Raw genomic sequence first — 25135 nt, forward strand, 5'->3', positions numbered from 1 at the left:
CATCAGACCCAGATGAATCAATTAAGAAGCCATGACAGAGGCATCTGATGATGATGCATTTGTTTGTAGCTCATTACTCTGGACTTTCAGCCACACTGTGCCAGGAATTAGCTGCAGTTATGGTTTCCCATAGCAACAAGGTATATGGGACTAATTGCTCAGGAAAAAACAGCTGACTGGGAGCTGTACCTCCCACAGGGAGCTGAGCCAGGTGTTCCCTAGGTATTCAGGAAAGTAAAACAAGGCTGTTCCATGTGCATCTGCAATACAGCTTGAACTTGGTCCACTCGTGTTCACAGCAGCAGCTCTTGTACCACTCCCACACTGCTTCAGAGAGGCCTGATCACACCAAGGAAGGAGGGACTAAACCCACTAAACTTCCCCCAGATTCCCCTGTTCTCATTAATTTACAAAGAAATGAGCACAGGTAAATCCAGGTCTCTGCAATAGGGTAAGATAGGATAATAACTTTCACAAGCACTTACAGTTTATAATAAAAATGTAACAAGTATACATGTCATCACGTCTTAATATTAACCATTGATTTTTTGAAGTACCAAGCACTGAACAGTCTGTAAATGCAGGCTATACACATGGTAAGAAGCACTCCAGATTTATTAGGAATGAGCACAACTCAGCAAACAAGGAATCCCATAAGAACACATTCTCCTAAATGCTTTGCCCCAGCCCAAAGCAAACAAAAAATCCAGCCTGGATAGACTTCAACATTAAATGCTCAGTAAGCTATCATTCAGAATTTCTGTTTCCCCACTGTGCCTTCAAAGTAGAAAGCAAATGGTTTCATTTGGGATCTACTGCATGGGTGGGTTCAGTTAATTGAAGGGGGGAAAAAGCTTCAACTGGCAGAAAGATGAGGTGATAAAACCAAGATTGCAGTGGCTGGCAAATGAAAAAGCCAGAAATACATATCCAAAATAATCATGCACACAACAATATAAACTGTACTTTCATCAGAGTTTAGTAAGTCTTGTGCACAGAGCTGTGCTTACAAAGTCCCTGTCACTCAGTTCCCTGTCCCTCCACAGACCAGCTCTGCATTGACTGTGCCTTAAATGTGACTGCAGAGCCAAGTGCTGCGGGTAACACCAACCACTGCAGATCTCTAGTCCCTGCCCTGACAACGTGCTGTCACATCAGGGACGGCATCTGTTGTTTCCACCTCACAGGGCAGAGGTGCATTTGGCAAATTCACCACCCAGACACCAGACAGGGCAGGGAACTGGAGCTTTCTGAGGAGCTCAAACAGCAAAGCATCAAACCCCTGCTCACGTCCTGGCCCAACATCATAACACACATCAGCACGTGCACCTGTGGATTTCTGGGATGCACAGTTCTCTCCCTCTTTCCTGAGGAACCCGAGTGCCACTGTGTGACCTACACAGGCAGGCTACAAAAGGCTCCATTTAATGCTAAATACTGCAGCAGTGCCTTCTCATGTGCAGGTACAGAAGCCTTTTAATTTCAGTGAGTGGCTTCAAGGCAAAAACCCTAATGAAGACAACATAATTTGCAGTGTCAGTAGCTATTAATGCTACGAGGGCTACAGAACACACTGAGCTTTGATTTAATATCTCCCTCTTAGAGCATATTCTGCCTTCATAATAAGAACAAGGCCAAGGAGGAATAACCTCCAGCTGCTCCTGCAGATCAGGAGCCTACTGCCATACATTATTTTGACTGACATTTTCTGCTTTGAGAAAAATCAACACACAGTGCTATCAGAATACTGGTCATCAGATCCAAAGAATATCCAAAAAGATATCAGATTAGACTCATAAATATCAGATTAGACATCATTACTATCATTTTGAGACTTGAGAGAGCATCTCTTGCTCCTTTAGGCTCCAGGGGAGCTCTGATCCCAGTTAGCTATCCTTTCCAAATTAAGCAGAAACTTGGCTGGTTGACTCTGATTTTATGCAATATCTACTTTTGTCTGCTTACCCCCACCTCTGCAGCAGCCTCTTCTTCTCCACCAACATTTTGGAAGTGTAAATGGTGATAAAAGCATAAATAAAGCTTGCTTCCAGAGAGGGTGAGAGGAACTGATAAGGCAAGTGCATGAAATGTGAGTGACTGAGAGCAATGGCAATAAGAAAGAACCAAAGGGCAGCTGGGCTGGAACTCTGGGAGGGCAATGGCCTCAGCTGACACTTATTCAGATTTGATAATCCACTAACAAGGAATTTTAACCTCCAGGTGCAGACACACAGGTGTTCCTGACAAGTAACTCAAGCAACTAGAAGGAAAAAATACAGAGGGTAACTTTTTAGATGTGAATTCCTGTCAGCCTTTGGCACCTGATCATTAGTGCTGGTACTTAGTATAAAGCAAAAATTTTTGGCAGTTTGAAAATTGTGCCCACATATAATTATTGTGCTGGCAGTCACTATATTCAACAAGATCATGCAAAGAAGTGCATGGTAATTTCTGACAAAAAGAAAGGCAACTCCTCCAGCCACTTCTTTATGCTACTGTGATAGCACAGGAACACAAAGGTGATTGCTTTCTTTTCTGCTACTACCCTAAAATTAAGCCTTTCCCCACTGACACTCACTTGGCTTAACACCTCTGAGTTGATGAGCACATTGAGGTAAACCTTTTTCAGTTCCTCTTTAATCATCTCAGAGACAGTTGGAGCAAAACTGAAGTCAGACAAACAGGCCAGTGAGGAGCTGGCTGGAAAGAAATTACTATTTCCTTAGTAGAAGAATCACAATATAAATTTCACATCAGACCTCTATATTTTTAAATATTTTCATTTTTCTTTCTTATTCCATGCAAAAAACCTCAGTCACTGTCTTCTACTGACACTTCATGTTGAGACAGAACGCAATTCACTCCCCTAAGTTACCAGAGAGGGAATCTCTTCAAGCTCTTGAATAGTGAACAAAACATGAGAAAAATCTATACTACACTGCAGGACAAACTACCCAGTTGAGCTGAGTTGTCTTGGGACAGGTGAAGTCAGGGGGAAAAAATAAGAGAGGAAAAAAATGCAAGAAAAGAAAAAGCACTTCAGTTACAGCAGAAATAATGCAGTTTTAATGGACCATGGAATATCAGATACCCAGCAAGAAGATGACCTTTTCTCCAGTGCTGAAATAACAAAGCCACAGAACACAAACGGTGATAAACCAACTTCAACTTTACAAAATCAATTTATGTGAGAATAAAAGAACAAAAGACATGACCTTTTCTTAGCTATTAAATAAACTAAATCCATTCTACTGAAGTCTTCTTTTTGAACAAAAGTTATTGCCTGACCTTTCTTATTCCAGTGCAGGATGCCAAGTGATTGGGCAAAGCATTTTAAGCTCTTTTGTTCTTCCTAAATCAGAGGTTTGTGCCACCACAGAGGGGAAAACAGTGCAGATCCTTCCTAACCCCAACACAGGAGCTTCTGTAGGTACCACCAGAGATCTGTAACATGGTCCAAAGACATGAGGCAAAGACCACACAGGCTGGTGCTGGAATAGGAGCAGATATTTAGGCTGGAATAGGACTGGGCATCCAAACCAGCCCTGTATCTCCACAGGATCCTGCAACACACAGGTTCTTGACCTGCACAATGAAGGCTATTAAAAGTGATCTGTGTTAATGGAACATTATTACATCAACACTGAGATTTTATACCTAACACTGATACAATTTTGTATGATATTCTCAAAGAATCAGAGGCATAAAATGCATTTCCTGAAATTATCCCTTTCTGTGATATTACCACGAGATGAGTTCTTAGTAATTTATTGGATTCTCTACACTGTTCTATAAACAGTACAAAATAAAAATATAATGTAAATGAATGATAATTACATAATGTAATGTTAGTCTAAACATAATTTTACCTGCAGTTTTTCTCTTGTGGGGTCAGTGTCCAAATAATGTCCAACAGGTGGATGTTGCTGACTGGGATAACTGCAAAACAGGTTTATTCACTGAAAATAGAAACGTGTCATTATTTCCAAACCTTCTAATCCCAAGATCCATCGGTGAGCAAGATATTTTATTTGCTGTACAAAAAACATGTGCATTTGCATTCGTGGACATGTGTAAAAATATACACATTAACTCCCGAGGCTGCTCTGTTAAACACTGTCAGTAAGGTGCTGCTCATGCACCATCCTGTGGTTTAACAGGACAGACTCACAGTCACAGGAATCCTGACTGACTGGAAATCAAGAATCATTTTCTGAGACAGACAAATCACTTTATTATAAGAAATAACTCCTGGCTCCTGGAAGGGGATTAGTGTATTACAGGCAGTATCATCATTTTCATCTTCGCTTGGGTTTCCATCCTCCTGTTTTCTCTTTTTTATCATTGAAAAACTGCCAATGAGATGAACATGGAACAGAACTAATCTGATGGCTCCTGGGGTCAGGAGAGCAGCTGTGCTCAGCAAAACAGAATTTTGAAAAAGTTGACCAAGAAATCTTTGAGATCAGGGAAGAAGGACAGGAGAACATCAGGACTGAGAATTATATCTCCTGGCTGTGAAATACTAGTGCTCAAAACTCAGAATCTGAGATCATATGTCTCCATGTAGTATAGAAGGGACAATCTTTAGCCAAAAACCAGAGAAGGTGGAGAGAAAAAATGCTGGTATCTTTAGAGCTGAAGAACAAAGAGCATTAGTGACCACGAGGATCTATGACACTGCTAATCCAAGGCCTGCCCATCTATTGCTCCCAAGAGCTCTGAGACCCCTGAATAAAAGCCCCAGGGTCCTGTGAAAAAGTACACTTACTGATACAGCAATCTTCTTCTGGATAAAGGAGAGAAGGGTTGCCATGGCAACCCTGAAGGAATTCAGCACATCACCTGCACACAAACTCTATCTGCAAGGGCTCTCTGGAAAGTTGGGGGTTTGCCTGCTTCTAGTTAGGGGTCCCTGGAAATTGTACCAGGGTCCTCCAAAGAAGGATTGCACAGCAAATGGATGGGACTTCTGCATCCACCAGATCAAAGGCTGCTCAGAGGTACAATTATCTATGTAAAAGGAGAGCACTGTAATTTTCTTGACAAAGATTTTCAAATAGCTGTAAAGAGCTGGAGAGTCTGATGTGTGCAGGGAACAAGCAAGGCCTGGAAGCTTTCTGTGACAAGGTAAACATGCCAGAGTTGTTAATCTTCTTGCTAATGAAGCCTCATGTTTGGATTTCCTGACCTACTACATCAGTTTCCTTCTTTCTAGAATAAGGGAAAAGCAAAGAACCAAAAATTGGAATCAAATACATTGGAAGAACAAGTTGTTTAGAAGCAATGACAAGTAGGAGCAAAAATGAACTGCAAAACCAATTAAAACATATGCAGAAATGCAGGTAGAAACGGCAGAAATAGATAAAATTCAATTCAGCTTCTTGTCAAAGTGTAGCAGAGAACATGAGATAAAATCTAAAAGTTTCTGTTCTGTATGCACTGCCCCTGGTCTCTCAACTCTGTAAAGTTTGTGAAACTCTGCTGTGCCAAAAGGCCCTGTGAGATGATCAAAACTTCAATTTGGTAAAACATTTCAAATAAAAGAAAAAAATTAGCACAGTGCTTATTGCAGCTAAAGCAAGGCCACATGGGAGCAAAGAGTAGTTTCTTTGCAGCCCTTGTCTGAAGTATCATCTTGAGCAGCTCCCCACAACAAGGATGCCCTTTGAAGTGCCATGGCCCAGGACCGGGGCATTCCAACCAAGGAGGTAAAATGTTCAATGCTCCTTTGGATATGTCCACAAACATACAGCCCTTTTGTGGACATAACCCACCCCTGAAGGAAGGTCATGGGCTGAAGGTTAAATAAATACCTATGTTTGCTCCCTGCCACCTGGGGAACCTTCAAACAGAGCTTGGCAGTTTTGTTTAAACAAAATCAGCTTTCACAGAAATACATGACCAGAATGCAGCACTTGGCCAATGACTAAACAAAGAGCCTGAAACCTGCAGTGACATAAAATACCTCTCTCTTATATAATACCAACATTTTGGGGAACTACTTAGAGGATAATTCACAAAGGCTAATTCCAGTCAAAATGTGCAGATTCTTTCTCAGAAGCAACCACTGGGGACAAGCTTCCCCATGACAGCCCTTGTAACTACGTCTGTAAAATTTTGAAGTGAGAATTAAAGCACTTCTGCAAATACTATTGTGTGAGTTGAAGCCACATTTCTATAATGAAAAAACACAACTATTTAAATAATATATATTTTCTTAAATTATTTGTACAAATAAGCTATAAAGAGGGGGATTCATCTGTACTGGACTAGTTACCCTTCCAGGCCAGTTCTCATACACTGCACTGCACCCCAACTTCCAGCCCTGCCAAACCCAACAGATTCACATGGGGCTGACTTTTCAAATGAGAAAGTCAATTACATTATAAACTTGCATTTGGCACAAAAACCATCTACAGAAAAAGCAGAGAATCAAAATCACTCAAACCCAAAAAGCTTCATTAAAATACACTGAAAGATTCACGAGAGAGCTGCTCTTGTCTGAGGGCAGGGGGATGAACCTGGCAACTGTGACAGACCCTTCCAGGCCTGTTTTCTATTAACTTCCATTAATCTTCCTCCTTTTCAGGCATTCCTTTACACATCCAGTCTATGTGAGGCTCGGGATTTTTTCTTCTAATACACATGTCAATACACCCCACTTTTGTTTGCTCAGCCACCACCAGGGAGTTTTGTCTTGTGAGCAATGAACGTCTTTCAGTCACTAACCAGCCCCAGCAGCCCAGCACTGCAGGGAGAACCTCACCTCAGAGAGCAACAAGGGCATTTCACTTGGCACCAGAACAGCCAGTGGTCCTTTACAGACCTGTACTTTTAGCCAAGTGGATAAAACTTATCCACATCACAATTTTAAGATACAAATCAGGCTGTTTTTTCTAAACAGTGTTTTACAAAGCACAGCTCAGTGTTAACACAGAGACCCACAGTCAGTTTGTCTCCAGCAGACACAACAGGCTGCTGACTCAGCTGTATTTTGATACTAATTATCTTTCACACAGTGCAGAGGCACAGGAATTAACATTCTTCAAAACTAGAATAGGATTCTCTTCCCAGCAGCTAAAGCAGTAACACAGGCATAGCAAGGATCTATGTGCAAAGTCAAGGTCCACACCATGAGAACATCAAATGCTACTGAACACATTTTAAAGAAACATTTTATGGATGTATTAACTTTCAAAGATTACTCAGTTAGTGAAAGTAGTTTCTTTGATAAGAGAGTCACTAAGAATTAAAGCCTCTGTAGAAACAATGGGAAAGAATTGCATAAAACTGTGTATGTTTAGAACATGGTCTCAGCAGTTACAGACATGGAAAAATATCAGAAAACAACCTGAATTATTTGGCATCTGTGAAACAATTTCTGTCACCCAGTTCTCCCAAGTGCCCAACGTCTCTAGTGAGGAGATAAAAATAGCAGGAATGCAACTATTTCAACAAACAATCATAAATCTTAAAATGTTAAAACTAAGTTAAATTAGGGATCCAAAGTAGGTTGATTTATTTGAGCTATCCACTCTTTTACTGACATGAGAAAACCCCCCAAACAAATAGAAATATTCAGAGCATGTTTATCCAATTTCTCCCATTTCCCCAAGTCCCAGAGATATCTGCTCCCCGAGGGTCAGAAGTGAAAATCATGGAGATTTTGCTCTTCTTAAAAAAGCAACAACCCCCCCCCCAACTCAATGCCCTTATAAACCAGTATCAGTTCAAGATTCCATATGCACACTGTTATATTACAGTGTAAAATAATGCTAAAAATGTGTATTAATAGAGACATTTTCTTCAGAGACAGAACAATCACTGTTTGCACATGCTTTCAGGCGGAATGAAAGGAACCACAATGTACACATTCCTCTTTCACAAACACATCCTTAAGCCAATGCACTCAAGCGTAGTATGTTTTTGATTGTGAGTGTGTCAAGATAACCCAAACACCCCTGCCAGCAACACTCCATCCACTGTATCACCATCAAACATGACATTTATTTTAAGAATACAAAAAACCCCTAATAAACACACAGCAAAAGCATTTTTATCTCACCCATAATATGTATTTATCGTAAAATGTATTAGTATACAGAAGTCAGACAGTTGACACCGCCAGGAGGAATTAAAATGCAGGTTCTCGGGATAACTCATATTCCAGTTTGCTCTTCCTTCCAACACAGTAATTTAAACAAAATTACATTAAGTACCGATATTCATGAAAAGGCTTATAAACAATTTAGACAATTACAGTAGAGTCATTCCCTCACAAAAAAAAAACCTCAAACAAACCTCTGAACCTGAAGACAAACCAGACAGTACTTGGTATTATCTTTAGACTGGACGACCAAGTTCACACAATAAGCAGGATAAACCACCTAAATGAAAAATCACCAGTGTAAAACCCATTTCCAGTTCTACCACAATACAAAATGCCCTCCCACATTCTGTGTCCTCACTGAAAAGTGTCCCATCTGCTAATCAGCACAAGAGACACTCTGTGTCTGAATTTTTCTTTCAGAAGGGAATATTATACAGAAGGGCCTGTCTCTGGCCCTTTCAGCAGTTCCAAAGAGCAAAGGGGCAGGTGTTACCCCCAGTCCTCAAACTTCAGGCCACTGGTGATGAGGGACCTCAACAAACCAGTCCCAGTGAGGCACCAAACTGCCTCGGGAGACAGAAATGTGGGCATTGTGGTTATTTTCATTCTGATTAAAGGCATATACACACAGTGGTTGCTCTGTCTCTGAAGAAAATCTCTCCATAAATACAAATTTTAGCTTTATTTTACATAGGATGGAAGGATTGTAACATAACAACCTGGGCATCGAATTCTTGCAGTGACACTGAATGCCAACATCTGGACTCATAACAAAGGGAGAGCTGCACGTCTTGTCTTTCATTACTATGTATAAATATTATAAGGAAGCCCTTATTAGCAGCAAGTGAATAATTTTCATTTTTTTGCCTAGAAAAGGCCATGGGTTTTAGGGCAGAGGATGCACCTTGTCCTGCACCGACCGAGCCCTGCAACAGGTCAATCCCAGTGTGGATGTGTCCAGTCCTGTCCCAGCGATGGCACCCAGGCCACGGCCACCACCGCTGCGGCATTTTTCTGTCAAGCACCGCAAATACCACAACGATAGAACAGCTCTGGGTATTTTTCTGTCAAGCACCGCAAATACCACAACGATAGAACAGCTCTGCTCCAGCCGCCCGGGCTGGGCGCCCCTCAGGGAGCCCCCCAAGGCGAGGGCCCGAGCCTCCCCTGGGGCCGGCGGGGGTGCGGCGACCCCTCACCTGCACCGTTTCGTGCCGCTGTGGGGTCGGGCGGTGTGGTCTGGCTGCTTCCCGACCGGATCCGGGCTCTGTCCCGGCTGGATTCGGACTGAGGGGGCGGGGCCGCTCCCGCCCCTCACGGCCCGCCGCCCGCCAGGGGTGCGCGCGCGCGCCTCAGCCCCGCCGTTGACTGGCGGGCGGGCTGCTCCGCCGCGGTGCATTGCCGGGGCGGCGCCCTGGGAAACATGCGAGCGACTTCTTACTGCCGGTACTACGTGGGGCACAAGGAGTTTCGGGCAACGATTCCTCGAGTTGTTCGAGTTCCGCCCGACGGTGAGAGCGGCGGGGGGCCGGGTGGCACCGGAAGGGGCGGCCTTGCGCTCCCCGAGGGCTCGGGGCCGGGCCGCCCCGGCGGGGTTTAACGCGCGGCCTCTCCCCGCAGGGAAGCTGCGCTACGCCAACAACAGCAACTACAAGAACGATGTGATGATCCGCAAGGAGGTAAGTGAGGGGGGCGGCGGCGCGGGGCTCGGTTTCCGTGCTGGAATGGTGTGTGCAGGGGTTGTAGTTCCATGTTGGGATGTTGTGTCCAGGCTTACGTGCACAAGAGCGTGATGGAGGAGCTGAAGAGAATCATCGACGACAGTGAAATCACGAAGGAAGATGATGCTCTGTGGCCGCCTCCGGACAGGGTGGGCCGGCAGGTGGGTGCATCTAATCGATGCTTTAATTTCCGTGGGTAGCTCCTTGGAAGCTTAACAGAACTTTTCCCTCAAGGCTGTGTTGATTCCAGCCAAAAGGGAAACAATACTAACTTAAAATCTGAGTAGTGACTCAATGGCAGTTTAGCTGGGGGAGTTAATATGATTCACAGACCTGCTGCACTCAATGTCTCTGTAATAGAAATTTGTAAAAAAAAATAAGTTATCGCAGTACTTAAGTATTTCGGTAACTTGTACCACAAAGCAGTAGAGTTCCCATAACCTTTTATTTTCCAGGAGCTTGAGATCGTAATCGGTGACGAGCACATCTCCTTTACCACGTCAAAAATCGGTTCACTCATTGATGTAAATCAGTCCAAGTACGTACCCTGCTTTTTTAAGTTGCTGTTGTTTTTATTTAACAGTCTATATTAAACTTGCTGATCACTGGGTACCTGTATTTTACATTGTTTCAAGGTACAGATCAGTTCCTGGGGACGCTGCTCTGTTTTGCAGTGTAATGTACCAGCTGCCTTTAGACCGTGGTATTACGCGTATTTTCAAATACCTTGCTGTAGGAACCCTGTCAGATGTGTTCATAGGCCAAACTGACCTGCCATTCACCTGTCTGCATCAATGTCTTTGGGAGAACTGAGATTTCTGTATTTCACCAAAGCTGAAAAGATTGGCTGTCATAGTTGATTGGTTTTTTTTTTTAATCCTAAGTGCTGTTGCTACTTGGCTTTCATGAAAAAAATGCACATTTTGTCAAGACTTAAAATATGCAAACCTGGAATGCAAAATGTTTTATCCATCAATGTAGAATGAAAAAAAATCTGTTCATGTCTAAAGTGACCTCCAAAAAGTCTCCTTACAGGCTTTGGGGTTTTTTTAATAAGTTAGTTCTATAAACTCTTCTAAAAGACCATCAGTCTTAAACTTCTGTTTTCTTTCCTTCTGTTGTGCACTGCAGAGATCCAGAAGGTTTGAGAGTATTCTACTACCTGGTCCAGGACCTTAAGTGTCTCGTCTTCAGTCTCATTGGACTGCACTTCAAGATTAAGCCAATTTAAATCAGACAAATTGAAGTTTGTATTACATTCTGTATGGGGGAATGGGTGTGGGGGGGAGGATGCTGTTCCAGCTTGTCAGGGTTTCTGGCCTGGAGCTTTTATGTATTTCAGATTTTTTTGTTGTTGTTGTTAAAAACTGTCAGTGAGTGTCCTTATTAAAAGGATGAGATTTCTTTATAATTTTTGAGTTGTGAGAGACTGACTTCCTAACACTTCTTTTAGCATGATACACTCGCTTGTATCACACACATCCTATATTTCTCTGTCTACACAGCAGTAGAAAATGGAATTAAGCCTGGCTCTGTGAAACGAAACTTCAGCCAGCTGTCAGGATAAACCTTTGTTACTGTCCTGAGCTGGCTATTCTGTTGGCCAGCCCAAAAGTGCCAACCAGCTGACTCTGCACGTGGTACCTGGTGGTACCAGACACGCATCACCTTCCTCATGTCCTGTGCTCACCTGTTTGCCCCCAGAGCACAGGTGGAGAACAGGCCCCCAGGAGCCACCCAGGATCTTCACTGACGCTCCCCTCCAGCTTTGGAAAAGCTTGAAAAGCAACGTAGAATGTATTTAGTTAAGTTCTAGTCTAGCAGATCTGTTGTGCAGCATTAATTAAAAGATTTTGAGGGGTCTGAGACTCCCTGTGGGGTCTGAGGTTGTTCCCCACAGCAGCGCTGCCAAACTGGCACATCTATATTTCCTAAGTCAGTAGCCACTGCGATTAAAAATACAATTGTGGTTAAATGGCTTTTTAAAGGTGAAAATCCCCATTGCCGGTACCCGCCCCTCCCGCTTTCCCGCCCCTCGCCACAGGCACCGCCCGCCGTTCCCGCCCGGCCGGGGCGGTGACGGCGCCATCTTGGCTGAGGGCAAGCGCGGCTTCGCGTCGGCTTCAGCCCGGCAGGGAGCGCCGGGCGCGGCCGCCATCTTGGCTGAGGGCACGGCCTCGGCGGGGCAGAGGGAGAAGAGAATTCCACAAAAATTCCACGGAGGAGCGGCCGGAGACCCGCGCGGCCATGGGGGTAGGTGGGACCGGGCCGGGCCGGGCCGGGCCGATGCGATCCGGGCTGACGCCGCTCCCGCCGCCCCTTGCCTTGCAGAAGATCGGGCTGCAGCTCCGCGCCACGCTGGAGAACATCACCCGGCTGCGGGCCGAGGGCGAGGACTTCCGATGGTACCTCAAGGTGCGGCGGGGCCGGGGGTGTCACACATCCCGCGTTAGTGACAGCTCTCAGCTCTCTGACTTCTGTTTTCCAGCTGAAATGTGCGAACTGCGGCGAAGTCTCTGAGAAGTGGCAGTACCTGCGGCTGATGGTACGTGTCCCTGTAACCTGCCTCAGAACAAAAATGGGAACACGAACCTGCCTCTTACACACGTATTAGCATCAGGAATGGGACCACTTGCACTTTAGACGAGTTTTTCAATTTCTAGATGCGTTTCATAGCTTTTCAGTAGCTATATGCAATTAGAAAACGCTGTCATATTCCATACTAAAAAAAAATTTGGATACTGTTAATTAAAATATGCCATTGGAATGGTGACTGTTAGTGAGCAAGTATTTACATCTGCTCTAAAAAAAAACCTTTCTGTAAAAATAAAATTTGAAAACAAATTTTGAAGTGGTATCAGAATAAGGTTGTGCCTGTAAATATTTCTCTGATGCTGATGGAATATTTCTGGAGAAATTTAGGTAATTCAAGGTGAGTTAAGCATGCACTTGGAAACTGAAAAAGCAGGATAAAAGATAAGGGATAAGAGAAGGTTCCATTCTTCAGAAGGATGATCCTTTTTGATTGCTTAATACTGTGTGGCAGGAATGTATTTTGAGGAATTAATAGAACATGCCTATGTGGACCAAGACATAACTATCCACTATTCCCTGTTTTAAGTCTAGAACAGAATTATTCTTTGATAATCACAGCTTCTTGAATTACTAACCTCTTGTTTAAAGAAAAGCCTTCTTGTGGCAGTATTTTTAAGAAGTGAAAGACTGTTGTAAAAACTGCTTTACCTTTGCAGAGGTTTCCAGTGGCTCAGCTGAAGTGCAGTCACAAATGTCTCTGCTGTGTGGTTTTTAGGACAGTGCTCCCCTGAAGGGCGGCCGAGGCAGCGCCACGATGGTGCAGAAGTGCAAGCTGTGCTCCAGGGAGAACTCCATCGGTACGTGCTTACATGTTTAACAGGCACCATCCACTTGTCACTTTTTCTCCCAAGTTTATTTTTTAGTCCCCATTTTTGCTTGTAAAGAGCATTCACCGGGGATTTGTTCCCTTGCACACCAGTGCTCGAGTTCACAACAGGTACACACTCGACATCACGCTCATGAAGGAGACAGCAAGGCCTGGTGAGTCCAGGTTTCTGCATGAACAAAACTCATCTGCAATGTCATTTTACAAAGCATGCAAATTTTTTTTGCATTGGTAAGGTAACAAAATGGTGCAGTGTAAACTTCTCAGGAGAAGGGAGAAAAAGTGAAGGCCTTCTACCTTCTGAAGGCCAGCTGCAGGAAATACTTGGTGACTTTGTTTCTTTTACTTTTATAAGGAAATTTCTTTGAAAGGAGAACCTGGTGCTTGGTTTGTGCTGAATAAAACTGAAGACATAATGCAACTCACTTTTACACTTTTTTTTTGTTTTAGATATTTTAAGTCAGACAATCAAGCCTTACAATGTAAGTTTGCTTCCTCTTCTATATAACAAGTGAGAGATAAATTAGCATTAATACTATTTTGAGTTTTTGCTTTATCATCCTCTTTCAAGAACACAAAAGAAGCTGGTATTGTTCCCTGACAGAAATTGTCTCTTGTAGACTCCTGCACAGAGTCTCAAGTGTAGAATAATCTGATACATTTCATAAGCCAACACAGAACTGTATCACTCAAATTAGAGGTGGTTAGGCCTGTATTAGCAGACTACGAAATTCTAGTTAATGACCACCTATTAAATGAGCCCTAGGATTTTGCTGTCACTTGGGGCATCAGAGATGACAGTACTGCCTTTAAAGCAGTCCATTCCTAAACTAATGCTTGTCACTGTCTCTGTTAGATGGAAACTAATGGAATTCTGGCTCAATTACAGGCTGAAGACAGTGAGAAATTCAAGACAATAGTGGAGTTTGAATGCCGAGGTCTGGAACCGGTTGACTTTCAACCACAGGTGAGATCTTACTTGTGATTTGTTTCTCAGTTTTTAAAAACACTTCTTGTAGACTCCAGAGCGATAACATACACATTGTTTGAAATGGTTCTGGAACATCCTAGACCTTCCCAAATTCCCATTCTCCCCATGGGATTCCCATCCACTTTTTTTCTATTTCATTTGACTCCAAACAAACCCAAAAACTAACAGATAACACTAACAACTCCGATATTCTTTGTGCCAGGAAAATCTAACACTAGGCACACCTTGGAGTCCTACTCCACCTGCCTTACAGGTGACTCAGCACTGCTCACCTGGACTCACCTGAGAGGTCTTCATTGCTCAGGTTATGGCAGAAGAGTCTTTCCCAAGGGGAATTGTGAGAGTGCAGCGTTGGACAGAGCACCACTGTGCTTGCTATGTTACAGAGAGCACATGCAGTTCAGGTTATGAACACGATTCAATGTATGTCCTCTAAAAAACAAATTTCCTTTGGGATTTGACATCACCAAAGCCACAGGGAGTGATTATTGGCAGTTTTCCACGTGAAACTTGAGCAAAGGCTGAAGATCACCAGCACATAAAGGCTGTTGCAAAGCACACCTCAAGGTTCAGAGTTAAAGGATTTCTCCATGGCCATACCAGTCTGCAGTGACTCATCTGCCTGTGCACGGTCATGCCTGTTAACTCCCTGCTATATTTAACCTATTATTCCAGGCGGATTAGGTGGAAATAGACTGACAGATATAAACCTGTCTTATCCTTCCCTCAGACTGTGATGCTGGGCTAAGAAACAGCCCAAAGAAGCCAATCCTACAACGAATTTGATATAAATAGAATCCCCACTGCAGAGTGCTGCAGGAGGTCTTTATCTGTTTATTTAAGTGAAGCCCATCTTTCTGAGGAACAGAGTGGTTATTAGTTTATCCCTGTTTGAAAGCTATGCAGCCAGACCTAGGAACTTACACCTCAAGAAAAATCTATGGGAAGACTACAAAATATAGGAGATGTTTAGAGCTCTGCATCCTAACTGTCAATTTTATTTTTATCTGGAGAAAAAAGCTTCATTAAAGCTTTTAATTTATTCTAAATTTGGTCTCTGCACTTGACTGAAGAGATATTTGAGTGAATTTTCTGGAGCCTAAATCAGTAAATGAGGATTTTCTGATGCCTGTATGACTTCTGCAGTTCCAAACCATTCTGTAAGCTGCTTTATATTTGACATGACCCAAGCCAGACTGGCTTCTCCACAGCCTTACATCTGGCTTTTGATTAGCACCATGGCCATAGTATAACAGTATTTTCTCCCTATTCTTGGTAGACATAATACAAACACACCTGAAGTCAATTTAAAGTGGCTTAACGCTTGCATGTCTTATTTAAATTGTAGTTATCTAAAAAAAGAAAGCAGAGAAAGTATCCTTTGATTCTCCGGATATACACCCTCCTTTTAGACCTAGTACAGAAGCATGTAATTCCAGTCACGTGGCTCCTTGTTCTCTGGAGGGCTGGGGAGTGGCCTCAGGTGGCAAAAGCAGGGCTTCTTCTATTTTTCTAGTGTTTGTTCTGTACTGCAGCTCTGCAGTTTTGCCCCATGATGCTGATCTTCCTCTCCACCCCAGCAGTTCCCTTGAGATGGGCTTCCAACAGTTCTAGAAGGGCCACTGTGCCCTGCAGATCACTCTCCTTGTGTTAGATCTCACCCACTCTGTGGTTTATTTAACTCCCAAGTGCTTAACCTTCCTTCAGATCCTGAAATATTTTAAAATCATGTGGCTTACTTTGCACATTCTTACACAGCTAAATGTCTGACTGGCATTAGTGGGATTTCTCTATCAAAAATGCAAGTGTAGATCCCTTGCAGAAAACCAGGAAGAAACATGGATTTTTAGCCAATTGTTAATAAAATTCTGTAGTTAGAAATGGCAGTGTAAGAAACCTTCCTGTATGCTACAGAAGTGGCTGGGATTTTTAAATATACAATGAAATTTTGTGCTGAGTTACTTTCTTTAAATATGTTTCAATGATCATATTTATTATTTTCTTGGTACAACTTACTTTTAAAAACTTTCTGCAAATGTGTTTGCAGGCAGGGTTTGCTGCTGAAGGTGCAGAATCTGGCACACCTTTCAATGACATAAACCTGTTGGAAAAGGTATGTTGTCTTAGTTTCATTAGTAAATCTAATTGTTTAGCTTGCTTTCCCCAAGTCACTAGTGCAAAATACACACCCTGCTCTTTCCTGGAGCCACAGGAAGGTCATAGCTGGAGAGAGGAACTGCATCAACTATGAACAACCAGCATTACTAAGTGTCACTTTAGAAGTAGGTATTTGATAACTTAGCAGCTGGCAAAGGTAGAAATGCTACTTTTATTTAAGTCACTCAAGAATTCCAAAGGGCAGGAACCTGGAATATTAAATGGCTGGGGTCACGAGAGCGGTGAATTGATTTTTCTGGGAAGATCCCTGCACATTTTCCTGTGCACAGAGGTATTAAAAAGTAATACAGACACTGTCCTTCAAAGCTCAGGATAATGACACTGGCATTGCAAATCTTCCTTGGCTGTGAGCAGGAATCTCAAGGTCAAATCTGTTCCCTGGTATCCTACTTGGCAGGGATCTGCATATCTGCTTACCCACCTGACTAAGGTATTGTAAATGATAGATAATCCTTTCACCTGCCATGGCTGCTGTCTTGTCCACTACAGGCTGTGGACTCCATATGAAAAAACCTACAACATTATATAAATAAAAACACTGAGACTGAAGGTCATTTAATTTCAGGTCGGTGCTTTTGCTTCTCTCACCTGTCAGAACTTAACTTGGTGACTGCACAGTGCTTTCCACAGAAGTCTAAGACCCAAATTTTGAGTAACATTTGGTTTCAGTTTGAATTCCAGTCTGTGTGCATTCTGTCCTCTGTGACTAACTCTGTGAAATCTTATTTCCTGCAGGATTGGAATGACTATGATGAAAAAACAAAGGAATCTGTTGGGATCTATGAAGTTACCCACAAATTTGTAAAATGCTGAAGTTCACAGCCCTAATAAATCTTGACATGCTTATTGATGGAGGAGCTGTATCCATCAGATACAAAGTTTCCTTGGAGTTCCTTTTTTTATCTGGCTGCACTTCAGAAATGGAAACCTAAGTTCATAGAATCATTAAGGTTGGAAAAGACATCCAAGATCACCGAGTCTGACCTTTGGCCAACATCACTAAATTGTACTCACTGTCCCCAGCATTCTCTAATAAAATATTTTCCACAGAGCACTTGGAGATGGCCTCAGTACAAACTGAAAATAGTACATACACCTGACTGAACTGTGCCATTTTCTGAACACTTTTTTGAAATATATACGGTTGTGGTGGACTGTAGCTTAACTACTGCACACAGTGACTGCTCAGACAACTTACAGCCCTAAAGGTTATCATGAAGAAATGGCTATGAGGATTAGTAAGGTTTGTGTTAACTGTTCCAGGGAACAGCTACACCTTTAGTAGCTTTCTGCCACTTCAAGTAAAGACACTGAGCTGAGTGTACTGAGAACACTTACCAAGCTTGACTGCTGTTGACATTTACACAGTTACAATCTTCTGAAAATCAAGTTATCTTTCCAAGTGTGTCATTAAATAAACATCACTTTTAGCTGAAGACAGACATTGTGCTCCTTGGTGGATGCACTCACAATCTTGCCAGCTGTTCTCATGTTTAAAAACAAACAAAAAAACCAACCCACCAAAAAAACCCACAAAGGGAAAAAAAACCAAACCCCACTTTTTAAGTGAACTTTATTCAGACTTTTGGTCTGATTATTGTTTCCTGATACATTATTTCCTTCATCTTCCCAAATGATCACCTTTCCTTTCTTTGTTTAAATGAGCAAGAACAATCATGCTAAGCTTTAAAAGGAGTTCTAAAATAAGGCTTTTCAGGTGAAAACTAGAACAGCGAATTACAAGGTGCAAACAGCCCAGACTAGGAAAAGTTCATAAGCCTTCAGGCTTACCCATTAAAAGCATGCCTCTCCCCTTCCAGCACTTGCAGTTCATACTTCCAAGATATGGTATCGCTTACATTCACTGTGATAAAGAAAAAAGACACTGGGAGAGCCTGGAAGCTGAGAAATCCAAAGGAAGAGAAAAGGCAAGGAGGTTTCTGAGCCTCTGAACCTGATCTGTCACATCAGATGTGCTCAGACTGCTCTGTTCTGCTAATAGATTTGGTTGTCCAGGACAGGGGGCTGTGCTGAAAGACAGGAGCTGCATTAGCTTTACACAGATCACAAAAGCAACTTCTACTCAGCTCTAGAGAAAGACTCATCCTTCCAGAAGAAAAAGAGTGGAAGTCAGGAGGGTTTAAAAGGCGGGAGTTCAAGTTACACATACCATGTAAGTGCAGGATGCTTTCAGCAGTATTCTTTCCAACTTTTATAAGAATCATGAGCTATGGATAAAGGGACTACCCATACTGTATGAATTAGATCTGGCAATAAAAGAACTTTGTGGTTAATAGTAGACAGCTTTATTAAAATACAGTCTTTTCCAATCAGTTTAACAATCCATTTGATAATTGCATATCACTTAAGGCCTCCCACTTTTTGTTTCTCTGGAAGTTAAGAGTGGAAAGCCTTCAAGCAGTTGAGGCACCATCAGTTCTGATAAAAATTCAAGTTTAAAGAGAAAAGTAAGTGTGAGCAGTTAGTAAGAAAGCTTACTGCAAGTGCAAATGGAACTACTCTTTCATGTTTAAAATTATTGCATGTATTTTTTTTTAAATCTTAGCAGTTTAAGAGTAGTATCACAGTATTGATTTGAGTGTCTGAACACTCATGGAACACAGTTCCAAGTTCATAAACTTTTTATTTTAGATGATGTGTTTTAAGAACACATGGATCAGTTGGAACAGATGGATGTGTTACTTAATTTTACATTGTGAGTAATGTAAGTTACTCACAATTAAGTGAGTTACTTAATTTTACATTGTGAGGATGCTTCCTGAAGCATCCACTCAAGGTCTGTAATTGATTTCTTTAAAATAAATACAAATTTCATAGTGAATCTTAACAGTATTCAAGTTCAGTGAAGATACATGAAGCCAATTAAGCTGGGCAGTCTCAGCCATGCTGAACACTGATTAGTATGTCAATTAGACATAGTCTGCATTTTGTACTGCAATTGTAAAGTCTTCTAATGTCTTTATGTCTAAGTACCAATCTTCTTGCCAGTTAAAACATTAAAGATATCTTCTAGTGACTTGTATATACACCGAAGGAATTCTTCACCATTCCTACTTGGGTAAGAGGAAACATTACAACCTATCCAGTCGTCATGTACCTGATATCCTAATCCAAAGCCATCGGACACCACGGGGCCAAACCCTCCCAGCTGCACAGCTGGGCTGACCAAGGTGCTTGTGGAAATGATGTTGTGATTGAGCCGAGCATAGGCCTGGTCTTGATAGAAATCAGGCAGAGCAAGCCCTTTGGATAAGGCCAAGTAGCGCAGGCCGAAGAGATGGCGGTCAAACCCCTGCCCTGTTCAAATCAAACAACATGTATTAGAGAGGTGGCTCGTTTTTGTGGGAAGTAAACTCATTTATTGTGACATCACATTGTTTTTCAGCCACAAAAGAGGTCTGTAGAAGTGAGGTTCATTTTTGTATTAGCGGGAATTATTTTTCAGAAGCCAGACATTCTGCCCTTCTCATGCACACATCCCAGGGGAAGAGGGGCTGTTTTACTGCAAGAATCAACCAGGATTATGAGAGTACACTAAAGTGCAATGTTAACAGACAATTTTAATAATACATCACATTCTTTGATTAACTATTTATCCGAACATATCCAAGTTGTTTAAAGCAGAAAAAAAGCTTTCCTAAAACTTATTAATCTAAAGAGGAAGAGGATCTTGCATCAACAGAAAGAGGCCAATTTTAGACTCTATGGGGTAATGTTCAACAGTCTATTTTACTGAAATAGTAAACCAAGTTATGCTTCTGGGAAGGACAATTAAAAAAAAAAAAAAAGAACATTTTGAAAAATGCCAGGAGTAGACTAGCCAAAAATATCAGTTTGATTTGGAAGTTGTTACAGCCTTTATCCCCTGCACACATACAGACTTAAAGCCAAAGTTCTTGGTTGCCCTGGGGAGTACAACATGCACTAAGTATTTATCAAATCTTCCAATACCCCAGCTGCCCTGAGGACAAAAAAAAAGTATAAAAAATTCTTAACACATTAACAGTGATGTGGAAATCACAGAGGCATTCCTCTCCATCAAGAAATGAGTGTTACAGAAGGCATTTTAAACTGCAGCCTTTGGCTACTGTTTTTGTCAAGTTTACATTAGCATCAGACCGCCATCAAAATTAAATTATTTGGTCGTAAATTAAATATTTACAGTCCTTTTCATGCAAAAGCAGAAGTGTATGATCTGTTCCTACTCACCCATAGCAGCTTCTCTTGTCAAGCGGCCGTGGTACTTGGAGCACTCCACTATCAACTTCTGCAGCTCTTCTGTGCTGTGTTTGGACAGTTCCTTGACAAAAGCCTCCGAGCATTTCTTGGTGTGGACAGAGGCAGGACGGATGGTTTCTGTACGGCCGTGTTTGAAAGCTGCAGTGCTGCAAGACTCGTACGTAGCGACGGTCTGGTTGTACTGGCGAAGGAAAGCCATCTGGAAGGCCAGCTGAGCCACAGCATCTGGGCTCACCTTCTTCTGCTTTAGAAGCTCCTTGCCCCCTTTTTGGAACTGAATCATGTTAATAGACAGTGATTCTACAGTGGCATCGAATTTCTGTTTGGCTTTGGTAATCCCTGCTTTTAAGGCATCATTCAGCTTAAAGTCAAGTTTTTGCACTGCTTTAGAGGAGTCTACTGAAGCAGGCTGGGACTGGGGGCTGATGGCTGGTGAGTTGGTGCTGTCTTTAAAAACCTCATTCTGGAACCTGAGCACAGCCACACCATCTCCCCAGGAATGTTCAAAATTGATTCCTGCGGTGCCATCCTTGGTTATGATGAGGTTAAAGGATTTGTCATACCAGCGGTTAGCACCATCCCCATGCAACATAGTGTGGGACAAGTGCACAAAGTCTTTAATGGGAAAATCATCTAAACTTAAACAAAACACAGCAGAGTCTACTTTCTGAAGAGCTTCCTCATTGCCATTATCCAGCAGGCTCTTTCTCAGCGATGCCCACGTGTCTCGGTTTTCACTGGAGAGGTAGCCAAGAGGGAAGGCTGGGGCTGGACTGTTGTCACTAAGGATGTATTTCAAGTGTGCTTGTATCTCTGAGGGTTTCAGCATGTTTCCATCTCTATCGATAATGTCAAACACATAAAAATTTCCATTTCTCAGTACTAGTAAATGCTTTGCCTTTTCGTCTGTATAAAGCTCATCTTTCTCGAGCTTAGGCACCCGTGTGGAATTGAAAAGCCTGAAGTACTGAGACATATCCAGAGGGTAAGCATTGACCATGTAGGCACCAAACCAGGACACCGAAGAAGGCACAAATCGGATAATTTTTTTAAAGAGCTCAGTGTCACTTTTTTCTGGATTGAGGTGAAAAACCTCTGGTTCCAGATAACCAGCCCTGAAGGTCTTCATAAAACGTATGGCAGAAACAGTCATGTTCGTAGCTCGGGTGAGCTGATCGTTGTATTCCGGTTTGGGATCGGGATTAAAAGACATAAATGCATTAAAATTCAAAACAACGGGCTCACGTGCTTTTAGGTACATGTCAAACCAGGGACCTGAAAATTGAGAGTTGAGAAATAGGTCAGAACATAAAAACAGCTCACTGAGTCAGACCAGAGGTTTGTGTAGTCCAACAGTGATCATGAATAAACACACACTGAAGTGCCTACAAACACAACAAACATATGCAGTAATTCACCCAACACCTCACATTTGGAGTGGTACATCCCTTTACCTACTCTTAAATTATTAATTTCTGCAACTCTCTGTCACTGAGGTTGAACCTTCTAGCTGGGCTGTAACAAGGGCAACAGGTAGCTCAAGGACCTAAGTTACAATTTTAATTACAGTTTCTCACAGGTGAGTAACTAGAATTCATCTACAGTTTGCAAACCACATCTGTCATCATCACGCAGCCTTTTAACCCTGGACTTGAAAGTCTAAGGTGGAGGCAAATATACATACTTTCAGAAACCAATTTGAAGTAGAACAGGTCTTTTATGAGGCCTAAAGAAGAATAATAACTAAACAAAAAGTAATACAGACACCCCACAGCTCACGGACAAAAAGCACTGATGAACAACACAAAGCCATCAGTTAAACCCTTAGATGCTGTTCAAAGTGAATGGAAAGTTAAATACAACAAACCAAACAGCAGTTTTTGTACAATAATCTAGTGTTCTCCACAGAATTTATTGTAGCTAACACCCTTAGAGGAGGCCTCAACAGAGAGCAAGGACAGAAGTGCATTCACTGGGCAACATGGCAACTTCTACTTCCATAGGTATTTGAATATTTCCACCTCTGCTGTTATCTATCCAATACTTCCATAAGCAGACACTTCTACGTGGAAGTCAGTGGAAACAGTATAATCAAAAATCTATACACATGCTCTCCCTCTCCTAATGTGCTTTTCCTTTATTCTCATTTTCCTCTTTCTGTTGCTTCTTTTGTTTGTGTCTTCAGATGATTATGGTTTTGTAGTTTTAGGGGTTTTTAAGTCCAGAGCACTGACCACTTCTGCCTCCCAAACTTAGTTATACTCTCTGACTCCTTCCCTCCCTTAGAGTTTAGTTTTCTTACTAAATAACATGGAATTATTTGGAAATGATTGTTTTAGTTTCCTTAAGGGAGCTACTAGATAAGCTGCTCTTTAACCTCAACCTAAACAGACAGCCACAGTGTTCACAGCATGTTATTCCAAGTTTATGGATTACTTGAGCTTCGGCCTATTATATTTGTAGCATAATGAGATGTTATCAAGCATGATGACCAACAGACTTCTCCAAAACCCAGCAGGCCAGCGTACCTGTGATGTAACTAGTATGCTTGTTCTGATTGTCTTGAGCAACCAGTTGCTCATGTAGCTCTCTTCCAATTCCCTTTTCAAAGGCATGAGCGAGTTCTTCAGTTTTCCTGCAGCAATCAAGAGAACAGTCAAAATGCTGTCACAGTCCTATTTTTTATCTGTATCACTTGGCTCTGAAGCAGCACATGACAGTGCAATACGTGTTTGTCCATACCTGAATTGGTCATCATTTAAAAGCGGTTTCTGGGCATTCAGGTATCTGACAACTGTATCTTCCAGTTTGGGAACAGGCAGTCTGAAGGAAGTGGAACACAGACACAATGCACTTTGTGAGCGAGGGTACAAATGAGGCTTGAGTTTCTTACAGAGTAGCCTCCCTTCTTCCCTACCCTTCCTAATACTATTATATATACTACACTATATATATATGGATAATATAATACATATTCTCCAAATGCCTCATAAGTTTCTTGTGGAATAAGAGAACTAGGGGAATAGACAGATACGGGTCAGCACAGCCTACGATACTTGGGAAACAAGGCAGAGAAGGAACCTGACCGCCCTGTTACAAAGGTACTGCGGTGATGGGTGTCAACCCCTCACAGAGAACACAGTGACAGGAACCACTGCCAGGAAAAGCAGCTCCGCAGAAGGTTGCCAGCCCTGCTTCAGCCCTTCCCCTCACTGCGGGGTGCTGGACATCTACTGTCTTACAAATTTCTATCTTTGCCAACTTCCTCTCAGAACAAAAAAAAAACATTTTCCTTACTATAAAACAATCCCGATACACTCCCGGGGTTCCTTTGCGACCCAAAGAGATGTTTCAGAAGCAGGCTTACAACCATAGTTACACTTCATTTCTCCGCAGGGAGAGCGGGAAGCGCACAGCTCGGAGCCGAGGGAGGACGTTCCCTCAGCCCCCGCCTCAGCGCGGACACCCCACACGGCCCCCGCCCCGCGCCCTCGGAGCGCAGCCCGGGGCCTAACCCGCGGGTGGTCCCGGGACCCGCCGTACCTGGCAGGCTCCTCTGGTAGTTGCATGCGTGGGCACGATTGCTGCGGTGCAGCGAACTCGGCAGCGCCCGCGCTGCTGTACCGCGCCGGCCCGGCGGCCCGGGGCCGCCCTCAGCAGCTGCCGCGCCGCCATGATAGCAGCGCGTCAGGCGCCGCCCGCCACGCTCGGCACGCCCGCCCCCGCGGCACCGCCGTCACCCTCAGGCCACCGCCGCCATTCTCGGCACCGCCCTCCATTCTCGGCACCGCCCGCCATCCCCGGCACCGCCCGCCATCCGGCACCGCCCGCCATCCCAGGCCCACGCCCGCCATCCTCGCACCGCCCGCCATCCTCGCACCGCCGCCAATCCTCGGCCACCCGAACGCCGCCAATTCCTCGGCACCGCCCGTCCATCCCCGGCTCCGCCCTCCGCTGCCCCCCGGCAAAGAGGGAGGAAAACGAATCCTTTTCCCTGTTATTATTCCATTAAGAAAGTCGATTCGATGCGCGCCGTCAAGGCAGCAAGGTTATCAGGGCATTGGAAAATGTCTGGAGTGGCGCGGTAACGCCATGGCCGTTAATAAAGTTCGCAGTAATAAAATTTGCATTGATCAGAAACACGATATTAAATAATAAAACTATTAATGCATTAATAAAGTTTCCTGCTATCCTCTTGTTTTGACAGCACTCTTGTTCAACATACAGACTCCGCTTATTTTTCCTCTCTCTTTTTTTTTTTTTTTGTGTGTGTGTATCCATATGTCCTACTCTTTATACAGGATTCAGATCCTGCCTCCAAGAGAGCAGTTTAATCCCTCTTGAGCTTTTTTACTCACATGTGAGCGTGTAACAACAATTCTGTATCACAGTATAAAATGTAAAATTGTAAACACACATTGTATTTTTGTTGTACTGTGTCCAATATTTTC

General features: G+C 43.0%; 3 protein-coding genes across 5 annotated transcripts; 2 read left to right on the top strand and 1 right to left on the bottom strand.

Moving 5' to 3' along the window:
* The first annotated feature begins 9501 nt into the window (after nt 1-9501).
* MAGOH (mago homolog, exon junction complex subunit) lies at nt 9502-11245 on the top strand. Its single transcript, XM_018072048.2, has 5 exons — nt 9502-9624; nt 9734-9792; nt 9885-9995; nt 10290-10372; nt 10966-11245. Exons 1-5 carry the CDS (start codon nt 9537-9539, stop codon nt 11063-11065), a joined length of 441 nt encoding a protein of 146 aa, XP_017927537.2. The 5' UTR covers nt 9502-9536; the 3' UTR covers nt 11066-11245.
* Nucleotides 11246-11932: 687 nt separating this feature from the next.
* CZIB (CXXC motif containing zinc binding protein) lies at nt 11933-17788 on the top strand. Of its 3 annotated transcripts, none has more exons than XM_018072390.2 (8): nt 11933-12087; nt 12166-12239; nt 12323-12379; nt 13145-13226; nt 13706-13737; nt 14145-14222; nt 16294-16359; nt 17160-17788. In XM_018072390.2, the coding sequence occupies exons 2-8, from the start codon at nt 12237-12239 to the stop codon at nt 17235-17237; spliced, it is 396 nt and encodes a 131-aa protein (XP_017927879.1). In that variant the 5' UTR covers nt 11933-12087; nt 12166-12236; the 3' UTR covers nt 17238-17788. The 3 variants fall into 3 exon arrangements, with proteins under 3 accessions (XP_017927879.1, XP_017927876.1, XP_017927878.1); XM_018072387.1 differs by having other exon boundaries at nt 11952-12087; nt 12166-12249; nt 17160-17471; XM_018072389.2 differs by lacking the exon at nt 12166-12239 and having other exon boundaries at nt 11971-12087; nt 17160-17779.
* Nucleotides 17789-17980: 192 nt separating this feature from the next.
* CPT2 (carnitine palmitoyltransferase 2) lies at nt 17981-24253 on the bottom strand. The gene is made up of 5 exons (XM_029959752.1): nt 24228-24253; nt 23427-23507; nt 23213-23319; nt 20655-21959; nt 17981-19742 (listed from the first exon to the last, which is right to left on the bottom strand). The coding sequence occupies exons 1-5, from the start codon at nt 24251-24253 to the stop codon at nt 19411-19413; spliced, it is 1851 nt and encodes a 616-aa protein (XP_029815612.1). The 3' UTR covers nt 17981-19410.
* Nucleotides 24254-25135: the final 882 nt, after the last annotated feature.

This window comes from Manacus vitellinus, unplaced genomic scaffold (assembly GCF_001715985.3).
Source record: "Manacus vitellinus isolate BGI_N305 unplaced genomic scaffold, ASM171598v3 scaffold_21_pilon, whole genome shotgun sequence".
NCBI classification, from domain to species: Eukaryota; Metazoa; Chordata; class Aves; order Passeriformes; family Pipridae; genus Manacus; species Manacus vitellinus.